Source organism: Solea senegalensis, linkage group LG3 (genome assembly GCF_019176455.1).
Source record: "Solea senegalensis isolate Sse05_10M linkage group LG3, IFAPA_SoseM_1, whole genome shotgun sequence".
Taxonomy (NCBI): domain Eukaryota; kingdom Metazoa; phylum Chordata; class Actinopteri; order Pleuronectiformes; family Soleidae; genus Solea; species Solea senegalensis.
The window spans coordinates 14,038,055-14,057,642 of NC_058023.1; the positions used below are offsets into that span (position 1 = coordinate 14,038,055).

The following is a 19,588-nucleotide window of genomic DNA, read 5'->3' on the forward strand; positions in this document are numbered from 1 at the left end:
AGTCAGTAAATGACGGCTCGGAGGCATTTGTTTACTACCTTAATGTCATTAGCAGGAAAGTTGTCAAATGTCAACTTCCACAAGGCCATTCGGTTCAAATCAAAGGCTGCATCCATTTAGTTTTATCATCCTCAAGAGAGTCATCAAGCTGTTATGTCTATTAACCTTTGATTGTGTCATGTGCATGAACACAAAGTGAAAAATCACAAAAACATGCTTTGTTCTCCTTTGTACCTTGGGATAATGAGTTTGATGTCACTGCAGTGACAAAAAGACAAAGACAGAACAAGGATACAGTATGTTTGTGAGTGTTTGGATGAGTCTGTTTGAGTATAAGGTTTGCTCCTTCCCGAGTTCTCCTTCAGGGGTCATGCAGAAGCCTGCCACAATGCTATCAGCTGTCCCTTAAGGTGCCTGCTGAGGTCTCCTGTGATATCAGGTGATATATAGCTTTGATATAGCCTGTAATTACTGACCGTGAAGGCCATGCTGCCTTGGGGAAAGAAAAAGTGGAAGACAAAAAAAGAGAGGAAAGAGACACCGGGGATGTGATGAGAAAAGGTTCAGTGTGGTTTGATAACACAAGTGCCAGACCTCTCCAGCAAATTCACACAGTGAGATGAGGAAATGGATCTGGACATGTGTTCGAGAGAGGAAGATTCAAAAGCTGCCTGAGAGTAATCTCCAAAAATATCTCCAGAGGGAAGAGCGATGATTATCAAAAAACAGACAGCAGCGTGTATGCATGTACACTATGCAAATGACCTCTAATTCTATCAAAATTAATGCTTGGTAGCAATTACAGCAAATCTTGTAACAGCACCACCTATAGGTAACATGTTCATCCCGAGGCTGGGGATTCTGTAGTGCACAAATGGACGGCTGATGAAAGAGAGCCATTCAGTTCACCCTGTCACAGCATTTTCAGATGCATTACGGCACTCACAAACTCTGGGGTGAGTTGTCACTGACGTAGTCTCTGCTATACATTCTCACTTGAAACACCTTGGTGGTGAGGCCAAGTATACACCCTTTATGAGTGGGCTAAACTGGAACAGACAGTGCTTGGGTTTGATAGCTGAATATCAATGTAGCACTCCGAGCAGCCTGGGGGAGCAGCGGGATTGAACTGCCTAAATGTGCATCGACAGCCCACGAGAATCAGTGACACGACTGGGCGTTCGCTGGTGATGGATGCAAGCCTGGCACAAGGGCTAAGCCGGCAGCCGCTTGGCTCATCTTAAGACGAGATCTGAATGCTAACTACAATGCTCGCCAATCACCAAGACTTAACTGGTGACCGCAGAAGAGGCAGGTGGTGGACACAGGCGAGAGAGGAAAAGGAAAAGACTCTCGCAAAAATAACTATAAATGTATTCACCAATGTGTTAATGCTGAGATTATTGCTGTTGCATTGTATACAACATATACTGTACATTTTGTCCTTTTTTCAATTCAGACAGACAAATAGATCTGATTTCTGTAAGAACCTATTCCTATACTATTCCTATACAGCCCCTGCGAGCACAGTGGCCTCTATAATTATATAATTATATAATGAATTAACTAAATAAAAGTCTGAAACAACTTGGAGTCTTGTTAGAGCTGATCAGCCAAACCGAACAACTTGATGATCACTATGGCTGCACTCCAGATATCCTGTGTGGAGATTGGAGAAACTTGTAGAAGGATAACTGTTAGTGAAACACTTTACCAATCTGGGGTTTTAGTGGCCAAAAAGAAGCCTCCTATCGCTTAAAGCTTTTTTTTGAAGGACTCTCAGACAGTGACAAGATTCTCCGGTCTGATGAGACCATGATTGAGCTGTTTGGCCTCAGTTCTACGTGTCATGTCTGGAGGACACCAGGCAGCCCTCATCATCTGCCCACCACCATGCCATCTGCGGTGAAGAATGGAAGAAATCCCCCCCATATCCAGGTACGCTGAGTCACACCTGAGACATACCCAACACCTACAGTTTGTCAATATGTTATTTCAGTGGTTTACTTATCTGGCTCTGGCTTGTCATTTACAAGGGATTAACACTGATGAGGGACGTTTTAGACCGCAACATAAGCAAGATACTGTTTTAATCAGAAAACTGCAAACTGGTTTCCAGTGATTGAGTTGAGAAAATCTTTAAACGTATACAGTTTAAACACATATAACAAGGCCTGGTTAAATATAAAGCAGACAAGTTATAGAATGGTGGTGTGCTACCACAGGTGGTCAGACTATGAATCTGTACGCAAAAGTGAATTAACCAACATGTGGTGTTGTTTTTCATATATCGTCACCCTCACTGATGCAGCATGTTTATTATACATTTCAATGAAAATTGCTCTCTCTCAAACATTGTCTTTTAAGACATTCTTTGCTCAAATTGTGTTTCTGTTTTGTTCTCATTTTCTTTTTAACCCTAATGAGCTTAGCCACAGGTACCTAGCAACAGCTCTTGACAGCTCCACAATGAAATAGTTGGGGGTGGCGTTCTTTTTTCTTTTTTCTTTTTTTTTGAGCTAACCACCATAGGCTAATGGGCAGATGTGTTGCTACAGCCACAAATACCATTACCTCAAACTTGATCCCTGATTTGGCACCCTTAGTTTAACCCTGATTTCCATTAATATTATCAACGCCAATATGCAACTGCCTCTCCCATGACAAAATGTCCCTGCTCCAAATGATCCATCAATTAGCCACAAGCTAAAAAGCTATACTTTCCCCCCAGTACTTAATGTTAGTTTTGTGTTCTTGACAGAAGCAGATCCATTGATTCAATCCTGCAGGGATTTTTTTGTCTGAGTGGGCGGCTGGAGAACAAAGGAGCTACAGGGTGCATCAGTTATCTGACAACATGTTTCAAACTACCTCTTTCTTACCGTCAACTGCCTTTCACGCTGCTGATTATCTGAACTCTATGGAACCGGGCTAAAAAGCCAAGAGCAGTTCTTTGATATAGCCTAAAGGTCCATTAGTATTCTGAGAGTCCACAATGAGCCTTTTGAAATATGAAGACATGGACATACGTTAAGGTTTGGAAATGGAGAGATATAAACTAATGTTAACTCCAAGTAGCAATTTAGAAAAATTCCATTCCTTGCTGTGTTCAAGGGAGTTTTGACCTCAAAGGCAAGAGGAAGAGAAAAGAAAGATACTTAAAATGAGTGCTGCAATAAGTCAACAAATGACTTGAGAATTCATGATGCATTTATTCACTCCACACTGTCCCGAAGCATTGCATTTGCCTGAAAGGCTGAAACTCTTGTATATACCTTGCCGTTACTAATCAATTAAACTGGAAAAGCCAAGCCATAGTAAGACCATAGCATAGCACAGTCATAATTCAGAGAACTAGCCTGACATCTGGCAGCAAATATCATCAAGCACCATTTTTATTTTGACAAATGCCTAATAATGTATTCACATTATTTTGACCGAACACTAATTTGTGTCAGACTAGCAGTCAGGAATAGCATGGTGACGTGCAGAGGTTGTTGCTCACTGGAAGATTTGACCCAATTAATTCATAAACTGTGGCTTTAATGACAAGATTTTATGTTTCTTTAACAATATAAAAGGCCAATCAACCTATGTAGCCTTCAACAAAACTTAAAATATGTTTAGTTTGTCCACTGTGGGCTACTGTAAAAATGTGGTGGTCCAAAATGGCTCCTGATAAACAAATTAAAGGCTCATTCTGGGGTAATGAAAAACAACAATTCATACAATCAGGTAGATTATTGATCAGTGTCTGTCAAACCTGGAAATGACGATGTTCTCACATGTCTTGATTTTGTCCACAAACCAAAATTATTTCTTAGTTATATGGAGCAAAGAAACCAGACAATATTCACATTTAAGAAGCTGAAAAATCACAGAAACTGGTTTTAATTCTTTCGAAAACACTCAAACCGAATAATCGATGATCAAAATAGTTGACAATTAATTTAGTAATCGAGTAATTGTTTCAGCCCTACCATCAGGTGACTGTACACTTAGAAAAACGATATTGTTGTTGTATCTTCAATTGCAAGATGGAAATAAACTGAAAGTTATTAGTTATTCCATAAAGAAAAAAATATTTAGCTGCTTGTAAGAGAGGCTGTGTATGGGAAGTGTTTCATTATAAAATATTTTATAAATCATGAAAAAGAAGGCACAGTGCAGATGTTTTCTTACCTTTGAGACATGATCTTGTATGCATCTGGCAGGTAACACCTTGTGTTCTCCATCTGTGCGGGGTCTGCGTCACAGATCTTGTCATCAGTGCGGCCGTAGTTGGCGCTCTCGATCATGATGACGTCAGTGCCTGGGCAGCGCAGTTCGATGGGGTAACCTTCGCACGACAGCTCCCTTCTCACCACTGCCATGGGGATGGGTGCTCGACTGAATGCTGCAAAAAAAAACGACAACACACAGATAAAATGTAAGTATTTAACGTTTTAATTCACCTGTTGTCTACTTTGGGTAAAGGGAGTTCTGAAAAAAAACACACAAAAAAAAAAACCCTGTATATTTCTGCACGAACAGATGGAAGGGCTTGCAATCAAAAGGTCTGACACTGAGGCATAGGAGAGGAGGCTGTCCACGCTGGTCTGAGAGTGTGGGCGGACAGGATGTTGGTTGTTTGGAGTGGGAGGATGAATGATACCAGGAGGGCCCTCGAGAGGCCGGGAGTTGTGAAAGGAGAGAGTGAGAGATTGACACAAATCAAATATAAGGAAGTTGACAGGGTGTTTGCATTTGTCTGTGAGAAAACAAACATTTTTTTTTTTTTTTTTACAGGAATGAAAAATGAGAGACGGACAGAAACGCATAGACAAAGAAACCACAGCGGAGGATTTCATTAAGAATTTACATGATGGGAAAACAGAGGACAATCTATAAATAAAGAGCTGCTGCATGCATTGTATTTTAAGGTGACATGAAGCACTTAAGTTAAGCTGAATGAGGGCAGGAGGTGATTGGTGCCTCAAGCCAAAGCTGAGAGTCTGTTTGGCAAGAATCCTCATTATACTGCAAAGCCAAAATGGCCAGGAGGGCAAGTGGGACTGAGCAGGTTGCAGTTTTCCCTCTCCTTGACACAGGCATACTCACTCCCACGTACGTCTGTGGAGACCTCGTCTTGTTCATCAGCAGGCACGTGCACAACAGACTGTTTGTTTACAGCGAAAACGAAGCGAGATGTGTAAATATTGGCCTGAGTGACTGTAGGAAGACTGTGGCGGTTATATATTCTTTTTATAAACATCCCTTCAGACAAGGGTCTGAGCCATGAGAGCTGCAGCACAGATATTCATCAGGAAAGACACTCCATTCTTCATTCATTGCATTCTGCATTCTTGCCTTGACCCCACATGAAGAGATAAAACATTGCAATAAATAAACAAATAAAAGCGTTATTTCAGGTTTAAAGTAAAATGATCAGTCCCACTTCTATGTGGCAGAAAGTCAGGGACAGTTAGTTAAGAACAAATTTCATAGCAGAAACAAACTACCTTATACTTGAGAAGAAACAAATAAGCTACACAGCTTGTCAATACTTTTACAAAAAGTGAACATGAATTCAATACTTAAAATCATATGTCATACAGGCACAGGTGCCATAGGTGGTTATTGCACTGCATTTTTAAGGCATATAGAATCTCTGTTTTCAAATGTCAGGTATAGCACTTCAGATATAAATACAGGAGAAAACCAAAAGCAACATACAAAAAGCCCCTCATCATCGTGTCATTTGATTTTGTCACATAAACCATTCAAGCTCCAACACAGTAAAGCACTCTTGTCACTGAAACGTCACATATTGGAATAATTGTCTTCCATTTGGTGATGAAAGCCATCAATTATCCCGCTCTTAATGGGCAGATTTATTCCACCCCCTGAAAAGCACTGGTCTGGATCACACCAAATTTCTTTGAAACAGACAACAGCCAAGAAAAGCAGGGGGAAATAAGATGACTTAGGCAGGTGCACTTTAATAAATGACAAAAGATGACTCGAAAATAGATAGAAAAGGCCGATCTTACTCGTGTTTATTGATTTTCACACATTCGTGTGTGGATTTTTTATTTTGGGAGATGGCACCCAAAGTGTAGGTGCCACCAAGCCTCCAGGCATAAGTGAACCCTGGCTCTAATAATGGCCAATGGCTGTGATGCCTCCACATCTTGTTGACATGCATATCACTGCAATTCATGGAGGCTCTATACAGCCATGGTTGATACTGGCTAGTAGCACATCTAGCTCAAATTATGAATCAATGGCTATTTGTCCTCAATAAGGCCTCATGATTTCCTCCTAATATCAATGATTAATAACCAAAACAACTGTTTTCTGCTTGCTGCTGCTGGGACCATGTTGAAAGAGTTTATAATTTGGGGAGTCATTAGGATATTGGAGAAGTATGGAAATATACTGATTTTATAATTGCAATTACTTATAAAACATTGCTCTGTCTCTATTTTAACATGAATACTCTTATTGAGAAAACCATGACATTGACTGAAATTGTCTTACTTTTTGTATTGGTACCAGGGACAGTGGACCATCTGCCCATTAATTGGGTATCTGTTTTCCTGTGCTCCAAACTTTCGGTATTCTGCCTTTAAAAATCCACGATTGGTCATTCTCTAGTGAGCACAAAGCCATCCAAATAAGCACCAGCAATCCCCTAATGCAGATAAGTAAATGCACGCCATTGATGTCTCAGATTACCAGCTGGTCAACAGCAGTATTGTAATTACATTTGTGCTCATTAGGGCTCATATTCCTCGGGTGGAAGGAATCAGCATCCTGCCCCACTTGCATGTATCGTTGTCTTCCTGCAAACGTCATGTACAGAGCTATTGGAAATCAAAATATTCTTATTGAAAGTCTGTCATCTTATATCTCACATGTTCTGCTCACTTCATCTCACTTCCTCCTCCTCCTCCGGCTAACAATTTGGAGGAGCATTTATATGCAGTATGTATTTCTCTTCCAGCGGATTCTCCCTGGATAATTCCTCTGACTAGTGTGCTGCTGAATACGGGGGAAAAAAAGTAGTAGTTTGCGGAGAGAAAGTTGTAAGGGTCATGCTAGATATCTCAATTACTTCCGTGCCACAGGGCCTTGTTTTTAATCACCATGCTAACAAATGACATAATTCACAAATTAATTTTTTTTCCTAAATGCAATCACTCAACAAAAAGGGCACCAGAAAGGTCAGCGAGAATAATGGTCATTTGGAAAATGTCACTCCCCCGCAGAGCTTTAAAAACCACTCTGAGGGAGAAATGCTTTGGAGTTTTGATTGTGGGTTTGTTCATAGTGATATTGGACAAGAAGGAAAAATGTTGCCGTTAAAGCTTATTCTTGGGTCACTGACATGGAGCTCAGACCCATTACCTTCCCTGAGCCAGCGGACACTGGAGTGTAGAGAGAGTAGAGTAACAATGGCATTTAAAAGTCATCATTAGTAACAAAACAGGGGACATGGATGGACTGCATTTCATCTCCCAGAGAAAATGTGTCAAGGAGAATGAGTTCAGCCACCACACTCCCTTACAATGAGTCCAACTAAATGAGTCTCCATCACTTAGATACACAGATGTTGAGAAAATGTGACAGCTCTCAACAAGAGAAATGTGGGTTTAAGATCATTTTCAGACTTCAACTGACGTGCATAAACTGAGACACCAAAGATAATTCCCCAATAAATTAAAATGCCCTCTCTCTAGAGTCTGGAAAATTGCCAAAGATGTTCCCAGTAAAAAGGAAAAAAAATGTTAAGTCAATTAATTTGTGAGGATCCAATATATTATTCTTTAAAGAGGAGACTCGGTTTCCACAGCAGATGATACTAACCTAAAACTTTGGGAGTATGTGTGTGCGTAAGAGGGTAGGTTGCACTCAAATGACTTCACTGAATTAATGTAAGATAAATGGAGGAGAGGAGGTGGAGAAGGAAAGAGAGCTGATTCAACAGATCAAATGTCTCTTTTTCAACCGAGATTCGCTGGAACAGTACAGCCCCCACAGCTAGTGATTAATTAGCACACGAATCTGGAAACCGTTATTTGATTAGACCAATGGGATCCTGTCACACCCACTTCCTAGTTTGCAACAAATGATATTTTGCGGTGGAGGAAAACATAAAAAAAAGTCACTTTGCAATAAAGGGATGGGGGGGGGAGTCTTCTGAACTCGGTAAAAAAGTACAGCATCGTCAATAATGCATAAGGGATTATTTATCTTGAAGTGAGAAACAGTTCAGGCAAATTGTTCTGCCAAGTAAATTGCGTTTACATATGGCCCACGGCGGGCAAAATCTCCAAGCCTTTCACACGGAGTGCAAAATTATCCAGGCACTGAGCTGTCAAAGAACTCTGCAGATCGAGCGTTTAAGTTTTAACTGCATCGATAAAACAATGTTTGTGCCGCATGGAAAGAAGCGGAAACTTGGAAGCGGCGCACTCACTCTTCTTCACATTGTCAAGGTGGTCAGACCATTTTTGAAAAAGTTCCTGAGGAAAACATAAGCCGGGATAAGCCTCATCTTATTGGAGCGTGCGAGTCGACGACAGATAACACCTCTGTGATGATGAATTCATCAGCCGTCCACAGGACTGATCGTGACAAACTCCTCAAATCGACTTGATGGCTTCTGACACTTTGACCAATGATGCCGCTAAGCACAATTAGCATTACTCAATGTGACAGGATCCAGATATCCATTCAACGCGGCACATGACGGAGCCATTTGTTTTGCCTCTACTTGCAGTCACTGACGCGCATTTGAGCACATTAATCGGCGACACACCGCGTACTTGTAAAATCTACCAGGAGAAAGACTGATGTGTTTTATTCTGAGGGTAAATTAGCACCTCAGTGCTAACAAAACAGCTCAGAGGGAGGACCAGATATACTGCGCGACCATAGTAAACCAGTACACCTTATTCAATCATCCTCCTCAATCTGTGAATGTTTGATTTGGTTTTTTTTATGGGAAGCCACGGGCAACTGCGACAATATGAAAGTGACAAGATAGTAGTCATGACAGAGTGGAGCTGTGCCGCTCTTTCTTCCCTTGTGTGACAATGTATTGACACAATAAAAGTTAATAAATTGGTTGCTGATGCAAAAAAGCTGCAGAGCGCAGCAACTTCCCACTGTGATATGGTTCCAGCTGACAACCACCTCATGTTTGAGTACACATGAGTAACAAATACAAGTACATTGCCTGTCTTTCTATCCAGCAGGCACCTCCATTTAATTAATCACTACTTCAATTGAATGAAATAAAAAAGGGGGTGCAAATCTTACGCTAAAGCATTTTTTTTTTTTTTCAAATTCATATTCATTCGCAAATGTGTACTGTCCTGCAGTGTATCAGCATGGTGGCATTTCGTCAGGCGGCCCAAGCCAGAGGTGAGTGTGTGGAGCTGGCAGCTGTCGTGGTGTTGACTCCTGACAGTGAACTGGGCTTTGTTCAGCTCCCGTCATGTCTGACATCGCTTTGCCATTTCCTCTCCTTCCGTTGCCTCCTCCCTCCTCCCACTCAATCTCCCTCCTTCCTGCAACCCACCCACGTGTGGCGGCATCATTGAAGGGAACATCTCAGCCAAGACTAATGCATCTTGGCCCCCACCTACTGTACGCTGCCTCCTAGGCTAAAATGAACACAATCCCTGTCACACAAACACACAGGAGATACACACACACACACACACACATAACTCCCAAAGCAGACATGACTCAACATGCCCCCATAGTAACACATGCCCTGATCGTAATTGAGGTCAAAGAAAAGAAACAACAGGCTGATTTTTGCTTTGTGTGAGGCGAAAGGGGTCTTTTCCTCTTGTCTTTTATTGCACAACATCAGATGGAATTGCCTAACAGCCCACTGGAGGCAAAAGCTGGGCTAAGTTTAGCACTGTGAACCGAGACAAACTGCAGTGCAACCTCTCTAATCTGAACCTTTCAGGAAACGGAGGGTGTACAGTGTTCAGACAAGAACAACAACAGCATACGAGCATAACCCGGCAATCAACACGAATACAAAGCACATGCGCTTTGTAGAACATCCTGAGGTAGCTATTTTTGTGAAAGCAGGTTTGTGTTTGTTCAAATATTTATAAGTAAGATACATACTTCAGATACATTTTATTTCAAAAGGGATGAATCTTTAGAAATAATAATAAAAAAGAAAAATCTAAACTTATTTTTTCCACCAAATGTAGTTGCAGATATAGAAATCAATTTAAATCTTCTGCTTCTCTACAAAACTTAAGTGCATACACAGAGTGCAGTAGCATGGCGGGGGGAAAAAATGACACACTTCATTTAGCGATACCTCTTTAGAATAATGCATAATTATGAACAACAGTTCAATAACAGAGTTTATTTTAAAGTAGAATCGCATAAGTGATGGTCTGCATAATACAAAAATCAATATATCCTTATTATATTATATATCAAAAGGTTACATGATCTGTATTCAGGGTGTAATGGCCTGCATATTTGTGTTGTTTGTGCTGTGATCCAAATGTATTATATCTTCAAAGTTACGGGTAGAATTCATTAAACTTACATTAAACTCTGAAATACACTGTAGGTCAACTGAAGTATTAAGTAGAAGAAAAAGGGAAATACAGAGAATAAAACAAATGGCACATCAATGTAAAAAAATGTACATACTGATTAAATTTTAACTCGTCTGTAGGGACAGTTAATACAAATGACATTTTTGTTTTACAATATTATAAAATGTAAAACAAATCTTCATGTGGTCATTTGTCAATGCCACTGCAACCCACAGCAATAACTAAGCTCTATTTGTAGCCTGGTCACATTAAATTACAAAGCAATGGCAAAAACATTTTTCTGACCAACATCTTTTCTTTTGTAATGACCAGGCAAAATTGTTATTACTTATTACTAATGGCATAATTGTCATGGCTGAACTGCAGCACAAGAATACAGGTCATGACCGGATCTGACCAAAGCAGCTGTCTGTTTCTTAGGAAAATTATGTTGTTTGTGTCTGTGATAATAACATTTTACTTAATCCAAAATGGCCTAGCTGAAAACAGCAAAACCACCCAAACACCTCACTCTACAAAACATCAATTGTATGTGCAAAAGCCTGCAATTAGACACAGGCTGGTATTTTTCTAATTTCAGCATCATGCAGAGACGGGTGGAAAGATAGGAACAGGTTTTACATGAAACTGTATATTGGCTGTTGATATGAATGCATTGCTTGGTGGTTGTGGACATTAAGTACGAGCCCTTGTCATTACTTGCCATTTATACAGAAACTAGGAAACAAAGGCTAGGTCTCATATTGTCCTTGTAAAAATGTGTTTGCGCTCCCCTTTATCACAAGTATCCTTTCATAAGGACCAAACTCTGTGAATTATATTGTGATTATTTGTTTTCGGAGATTATTCGAATATAAACCGTAGCCAATTCTACTCCTCATACTCCTGCATTTCGGCAGAGTAATATCCAGAGGACAAAAGGCATGAATTAATGCTAATTAAAACTCTGCAATCATTTTTACTTACATAATGAAAAACAAAAACTCATTTAAATGAGGGAATTAAAATATAATTTCATGCATATTTCTGTTGTGTTTTCAGGTTAACACAAACATATCTTCATATTTGTCGCAGCATTTGTGTTGGTAAAGCCATGTCATCACATATACAGTTCATATGTATCACTAGACTAGACTCCTAATTAGGGTCTATTGCAAGTAATCCAAATGTTCTCGCACACAAACACACATTAGGTGATACAACTATTATCTATACACCGTATCATGCATACAAATCCCTGAGAGACAGAGTTCAAACCTATTTCAATCAGTACAGATTACAGTACGCTGAAGTGGAGAAACCGTTTGCCCTGTATACTGTAAAAACCCAAAGGATGGTGCAATCCGATGTGCTGGGTGGCAACAACAGATTAAAGGCCGCCTTCCTTTCGTACCTCCCTTGTGTGTTAGTGTGTGCGTTTGCCCACTTCAATACATTATGCGCTGAATGGGGTTGTTTGTCCCACGGGAATGTAGCAATCTGGTGCAAACACCTACCCGTTCAAAATGTGACACTGTTGGAGGTAAAGGCAATTTAAAAATCAGACCCCCTGCTTATTCTGTCTCACCCCCTGAGCTACAGCATCTCTGGCAAGGTGTAGCACTGATTCATTTTTGTGTCAATCCTCTACCAGTGACCCAGCCTGTCCTGTCAGTAGACACAAGAAACATCATATATATATATATATATATATATATATATATATATATATATATATATATATATATATATATATATATATATATATATATATATATATATATATATATATATATATATACACACACACACATATATATATGCCATTTTGTTGGTCCCTTACTGTGCACCCCCACTGAAGGACTCGTGGTGGCCTGAAGCTAATCTAAAAGGTAAGCATCAAAGTGCTGACAACAAAACAGTAAAGTGTGAAAGGGAATCTGTAAGGCACATTGATGTAAGGGGAATTTGCAGCAAAGAGTGGGGGATGTAAGGAGTAGACAGTGTGAAAAAAAAAGTCTGTTTTTTTAAGTGTTAAGAGACAAAAACCTGTGAAATAAATGTGAAAAGAAGTGATGCCTCAGCCGCCCACAGAGTGAAAAGTAATCTCATTCTATATGCATGCAATCAAGGCAGCGCTGCGCAAATTAGCCTGGGTGGCTTCGCTAGATCTGAGACACACGACTACTATATGCTCATCCTCTTTGATCATCTAGTCCTCTGCATTGAAAATGACAGGTATCAGATATGGAGTTATTGTATGGAGATATCTAGCGCTGAATATGTATGAAACAACATGTGCGCGGTGCTCGCGCTACAAATCGACATGTGGCATATTGGAAAGTGACAACATAAGACGACACATGAACTGGGAGGGAAAGTGAGATTTTTGGCGGAACACACCACACATGGATTCACACGAGCAGGTGCAGCGCTGTAATGTGTGATGCAGCGCACCAAGAAATTGTTAAATATCATCAAAACAATTCATTCATTTGGCAAACCTGTTACTGGAAAACAGACACTCATCATGATCACTATTTGTTAAGGAATAAACTGCTGCAAATTGACACAAGTGCCCCAAAAACATGTATTACAAGCAAGTCTCGCAACCACCCACAGACTCATCAGGTTTTCAACCAATTTGTTCTGGGTTGTTACTCAAACAACAGGATGTCAAACCATTTGAATATTACAGGCCTGATTTCCACTACTTTGTGACTTGACTCATTGTCACTATAGATGTTAACAAGGCAGGCAATTTAATCTCAGCAAAAATCATGATTGGGCATCAGAATTTCTTTACACACTCTATTCAAATTGCTTTAATTTTGCCTGGAGGACCAAACCTTCGCTGTATCATGCATATTACATTTCCATGTGTCTATTACAGAAATACACTACCCAGGATAAGGGGAATGTATTTATTTAGTTTTGCACTGTGTCATAAAAGGGTAATTTTGCCTTAACTTAAAGGCTCATATTACACAACTGTGGCTTTCAGTGAAGGGACCATGAGTGTACTGTTGCATGGGGCTGGACAATGCTATTGAATACAGTTCTTGCATCGATTACTGTTATTGAGTCAATGTAACAAAAGCTCAATGTATTATTTTACTTTCTTAGATCAATATACTCGGATATACATTGCACAAAACACAGAGGTAATTTCACTGTTATTTCTCTGTAAAAAAAATAAAATCTTTTTTTCAATTTTATGCCTGTGTGGTTTCACCCCAGAGAACAATTATGTTGAATTATCTGTCATTGATAATGACTGCAGACTTTTCTCTATGCACTCCAAGTACTTTCTGTATATTCTGAATTAACTCAATTAAAACAAAAAAAGGGCACGAGGAGTTAAACCCCAGACCTCCCACAGCAAGTAAGTAATCCCTGAGATTTTTTTTTAACAATACTTAGTTCTTCCCAGTGTATGTGAGGGGCTGGTATGCAGCTGAGAAACATCTGCAGTGGCTCTATAACAAATGGTGTGCCATATTGCTGGATGCTGCCTCCTGCTGTGGAATGACAACGCTTACTCCATCACTGCAGTTTCAACCCTTTCCTCGGTCCATCTCGTAGCAGAAAAAGAAGTGCATTATCAGGGTGAAAAAGGATCTTCTAACGCACCCACCCTCCTCCTCCTCCCCCTCCCTCGCCACAGATGAGGGGCCAGTGATCACAGATGCATAGTGTGTGCGCGCTTGCAAGTGTTACTGTGTGGGAGAGAGGGAGGCAACAGGGAGTTTCACCACTGGGGAATGTGCACCTGCAGTTTTTCCTCATTTGACACAGTTGGTCTTTTGTTGGGTCTCGGGCATAGGGAGATGTCTGTGAGAGTTATGACTTCTACCCTTCTACCCCCACGACATCTTCACTGTGGTGTTCCGAATCTCAGCAGAACACCACAGTTCATGTCGCGGGGTGCTACGACCGGACAGTTTGGCTAAAAACATAAGCAACACATTCACTAACATTTGCCAGCGAAGCTTGGAGAAGGTTGTTTATCAATATGGGTGAAGAAGAACAAATTAAGCAGAGAAGTGTGTGTGTGTGTGGGGGGGGAGGGGGGGGTGGGTGGTCATAAGAAGAATGACCAAGACCGTACTACACATTCATATTTTAATGTACTGGCTTCTGTGTTTTGCAAGTCCCCACACCTAAACAACCATATAAGTTATTTATCCCACTCTTCTGATACGACTCATGCGTTGCTATTTGAGGGTAAGTAATAAATAGTCATGGTTAAAAAAAAAGATGGGAAGCGATCAATCCCGTGTCTTGTCGATTCATCAAGGCCTCCTCCCTTCTCTGACTTTGTCTCTCTACAGTACATACTATGTCATCACACTGCCACCTTTCTGCTCCAGTCATAATTACTGCAGCCGCTGAAGGTTGCCTAACAATAAAATGTAACTACAGATCATAATAAGCTGCTCACAAAGGCGACCTGCGAGGTTGTTTTTATGGGAGGACACTCTTAGAGATGTCAGTGGTATATTGCAGACTGAACTCTCTGCTGTTTGAATCCTATTCTAAGGAATGCTTTGCAGAGTTGTAACAAGGCCAAACTAAATACGGAGACAATTGCAGGAGGACGGCTGAAATGAGAAAAGGCTTGGAAATTGCATTCACAGAGCCACATATTTAAATACAATAAACAAACAGAGGTCAGGGAGTGTGAAGAAGCAGAAATGTGATTCATTGTGGCCTATTTTCACAGAAATGTGACTGATTATTTCAGTTATGTCATTATCAGTTAAACAGCTCATCAGGTTTTCCAGTTATAGTGATGTCATATCATGCCACATTAGATTTAGTATGACAGGACCCTGAAGTAGAATTGAACTCTAAATGTGTTTATTGCAGCTCAGGTCATTTATCATAGTTATGTCCGTCATTTATTTTAGTTATAGAATCAGAAAATATGATGGCATCGTTGTTTATAAACCGCCATTTTGACGTGACATTGATCCTCCATAAACAGTTTTCTGGCGCAATTAAGAATTATTATAAACACTTTGGAGGCACTCGTTCTTAGTTTTATGTCTAAATAAAGCACTTTCAATAATGAACATGTTCAAATCCTGCTGAATCTGATGTGTTCTCCGATCTTAACAGTTACGCAGGCAGCCACAAAGTTATTATAACCAATAAAACTACTAAAATATGACCTCAGCTCTAATAAAACAAAACTATTCTTTAAACAGAGGGTCATGTGAGGGAGAGTATGTGGTCAGGATATCAGTGATCCATGGTGCAAACTGATGACTCCTCCCTTGGCTGACAGCTGTGGTGGCCAAGCTCTGACCCCCAGTCTTGATGCTGTACATCTGCAGAGGATGTGGTGGGGGGGCAGTAAGGAAGATTTGTGTTCTTGTGTGTGGGAGGACATGAGAGACCGAATAAAGGGAGGGAGGGAGGGAGGGAGGGAGGCCGTGTGTGTGTGTGTGTGTTTCTGTGTGTGTACTGTACATGCAGTGCATAAAATACGTAGACTACAGTGCATTTTCCATCCCGTACAGGGAACTGGAACCTGCTTGACCGTGGCATCCTTCCAAATGAGGAGGCCACGCTGAAGAGCTACCATTAGTCTTGTGCTATTCATTCCCCTTGCTGTCCTTCCTTTTATTTTAATGAGAACACAATTAATAAGGAAATGGAACAGCTTCCCAAAGGAGACTGGTTTCTCAACAATGGAAGCCTTCTTTTGTCAATGGCTGTATTGAATTCCCCTACGAGGCCACTGGGCCATAGTGAGGGCCATCTCCAGTATCGGCCCTCCTCCCCACACCACCACCTCTCTATTGCTCGCTCCCTCTTTTCTTATCCTCAAGGTCTCATGGGCTAATCTGTGCCACAGCATCATTTGATCCCCCATGCTTTTGTTTCCAAATGCAGACTTTACAATACTACATATTGATTTGCTGTGGCAAACTCACCAGTTACTGTGCATGCTTGGTTTATTTAATGACAGAGCTGAGGGGAAGAGAGAGCAGGTCACACACCATCTTGCCCTTAATTGGCCTGCTGTATCACTGGTGAACTTTATTATTGAGCAGTACTGGATCAGTAGGAGTCTTTGCGTATAAACACATTAAAACTCTCCCCGACGTCTATGCTGAGTCAGAAAAATAAATAAATAAAATAAGCAGCGGTAACTAATTAATCATGTTGCTCTTTGTGTTTTTAGTTAGTGTCTTTGTTGTGAGAGAAAAGGCACCTTTATCAGAGCTTTAATGTCCCATTTACTGAACAACACTGACAATACCGCAGGCATAAAACACTAAAAGACTATAATCAACATTTCCTGCCTATTTGAAAATGTAAGCAAAGAGCCAACAGTTGCAATGCTCCTGTACTGTTAAATAAAAAAAGTAAATATCATGGTCTTTGTCTGTGAGACTGTGTTCTTTTTCTGGTGTCAATACGTTGACTTTCTTATCAACAGAAAGTCCCAGTGTATCTGAGCTGGGACAAACTGAGCATGACTTTACTATTTGCTGTGGTGTGGCCATTAAGTTATACGTCTTACAGCTGAAGACAATATATAGAACAGCCATAGAACTATACATATATATATATATATATATATATATATATATATATATATATATATATATATATATATATATATATATATATATACATATATATATATATATATATATATATATATATATATGTATATATATATAAAAAGGACAGAGTTGCAAAACAAGCAGGTGTCCACTGCAGTCAGACACATAATTGGAAGATGCCAGCTGTCAATCACACTGGTGTCCACTCATATGTGATGTGCTTTATTGTATAGTTGCCTCTATTTGGGAACACAAGTTCAGAACTTTGAACCACGTGCTATTGAAGAAGATCTAACACTATTGACTGGAACCATTTATTCACCAGGAAACTGTTCAGTGATGGCTCATTTTTCCAACAGTGGATATTAAGTGTACGGAAAAGAGAGTTGCACTGATCATCTCATCTAACTCTGAGTCTGAAAATGAGCTGAACCAATTTTAAAGCTTCTCTGCTTAAATATGCTAGAAGTGAGGTCTAATTTTGTACGGACAAGCCAATCATTTTTGTTTTAAACAAATACATACATACTGATGTTTTGGGGACATTTTTATTTTTTTTATTTCAGTGAATAATTTATTTATTTTGGAAGGGATAAAAACATCAATGCCAATGTTTGCTGAATCAAACTATTAAATGTTTATACCTGACCTGGGCTGGACTATGTTTCCATTAGTACATTGTGACGTTGATAATCCCTTCAACCACCCACACAAACACAAAGAAAATGTCAAAATATCAATGTATGTTAGAAGTAGAATGTTGTTTAAGAGCAGAGCATCTCATCTAAATAATTGGCAAAAGCATATAGCGAAGCCCTGGAGGCAGGTATTATAGTCATGTGCTGCTGCAGTAACAATTCATTATGTGGGTGTGGATACAGACAGCATCAAGATGCTTCACTCACATCATTGTAGCCTCACCCATGATTATAAAGCTGTCAGATTTGCATATACACCGTAATAACAACGTAGCGCCGACCATCAGGAGACATAATCCATGCACCGCAGCTTTTCTGTGTCATCAGAATTCAAATATGCCACATATCCAAACAGCTGCATGTAGGTGGAGATGTTGTATTTATTTTACAAGCCGGGGATAAAAAGCATATGCTGCTGGAATAGATTCCACACTGTGGCTCAGGAAGGAAAAAAGTAATTAATTTCACAAATTGAGTAAAGCATAGGTTGCTGCATTGTCTCTCTGTGTGGTTTCTGTTTGCCCTTCGTGCCTCTCACATTCCACCCACACCCCGAAATTACAGCCTGACCCCTGCTGCTGTGCAATGTCGGAATCTCTGCGGTGCCGCACGCCCACCGTTTCTGCCCTGCGAGCTGGTGTGCAGGGTTACTTACTTAGCAATTCTCTCTCTGCCCTGCAGACACCACAAACACATGCATGCCTTCTGCACACACATGCACATTATTCAGCCTAATGTAAACTAACATCCACTGCCACTTGACCTTGCTGTCAATATCTGTCCTCATTAAACACCACTCGGTCAGCTGCAAGTCCACTTTAAATGGCATCATTCAGCGCTTACCAAATTATGGCTGTGCGACCAGGCTGAGTGGACGGCGAGTCAGTACAGTAATTCATTTATTTGGAAGACGTACACAGGTCCGAGTACAGACACCTATAAAACATGCAGAGGTATTTAACCCCAGCCTGCCGTTCGTAATGTTGCTGTCATTCATTCCTCTCAGGATGCGAGTTCTGACAGCAATTTGGCAATGTCAAGCATTCACTCTGGATGCCTTGGGCAGCAAAGGCCATTTCTTTATTCCCCACATCAAGCAGGTATTGATTTTCCACTCATTATAGAAGAACATAAAAAGAGAAGGAGATTTTTGGTGCTCTGTGCCAAATGCCACACAAAATGTTTCGGAGGCTACGGTGGAAGTGAGTAGGGAAAGTGAATAAATAAGAAAACTTTATCTTAAACTAACTTCATTGGCTTCAAAATTGAAATCTAACCATTTTATTTAAATGAGGCCACATGTCCTAACAAAAAGAGACCTGCCAAAAGCACACAAAACATTCACAAAAGAGCTCTGGAATAAGCTGGCATCCAAATGACAGCTTTGGAGGCCACCCTTAGGGTATGGTACAAAAATGAAGTAATTTCTTTCCATAACTGCAACACTATTATCTATTTCCAGGAAGCCCAAACGGGCATATTGGAAAACCATAATCACAGAAAAAATAAGAGGCAAATAAATGAATTATACCGCAGGCATTATAGGAATACCATTGAAACATTTTTTTTTTTTTTTTCCTTAAGTGATCAAGCTTCTACGTGAAAATTGATTTGCAAATAAAAATATACATTTCTGGGAATACCTTTCTCCTCATAAGTCATACCTGTGGACTGCAAATGGAAAGGCTGCTTCAGTGTCTAAAGGTGATACTTCTTTGTTTCTTTATTCATAAAA

At 40.2% G+C, this 19,588-nt stretch overlaps 1 protein-coding gene across 26 annotated transcripts in view; it reads right to left on the bottom strand.

The window, feature by feature from the left end:
- The window catches only part of LOC122765983 (adhesion G protein-coupled receptor L3-like), a 196,362-nt gene that overhangs the window by 115,183 nt on the left and 61,591 nt on the right, over positions 1–19,588 (bottom strand). For all 26 annotated transcript variants that reach the window (XM_044020513.1, XM_044020538.1, XM_044020516.1 and 23 more), the window contains exon 4: positions 4,183–4,396. In XM_044020513.1, coding sequence (XP_043876448.1) covers positions 4,183–4,396 — 214 coding nt within the window. The remainder of the gene's footprint in view (positions 1–4,182; positions 4,397–19,588) is intronic.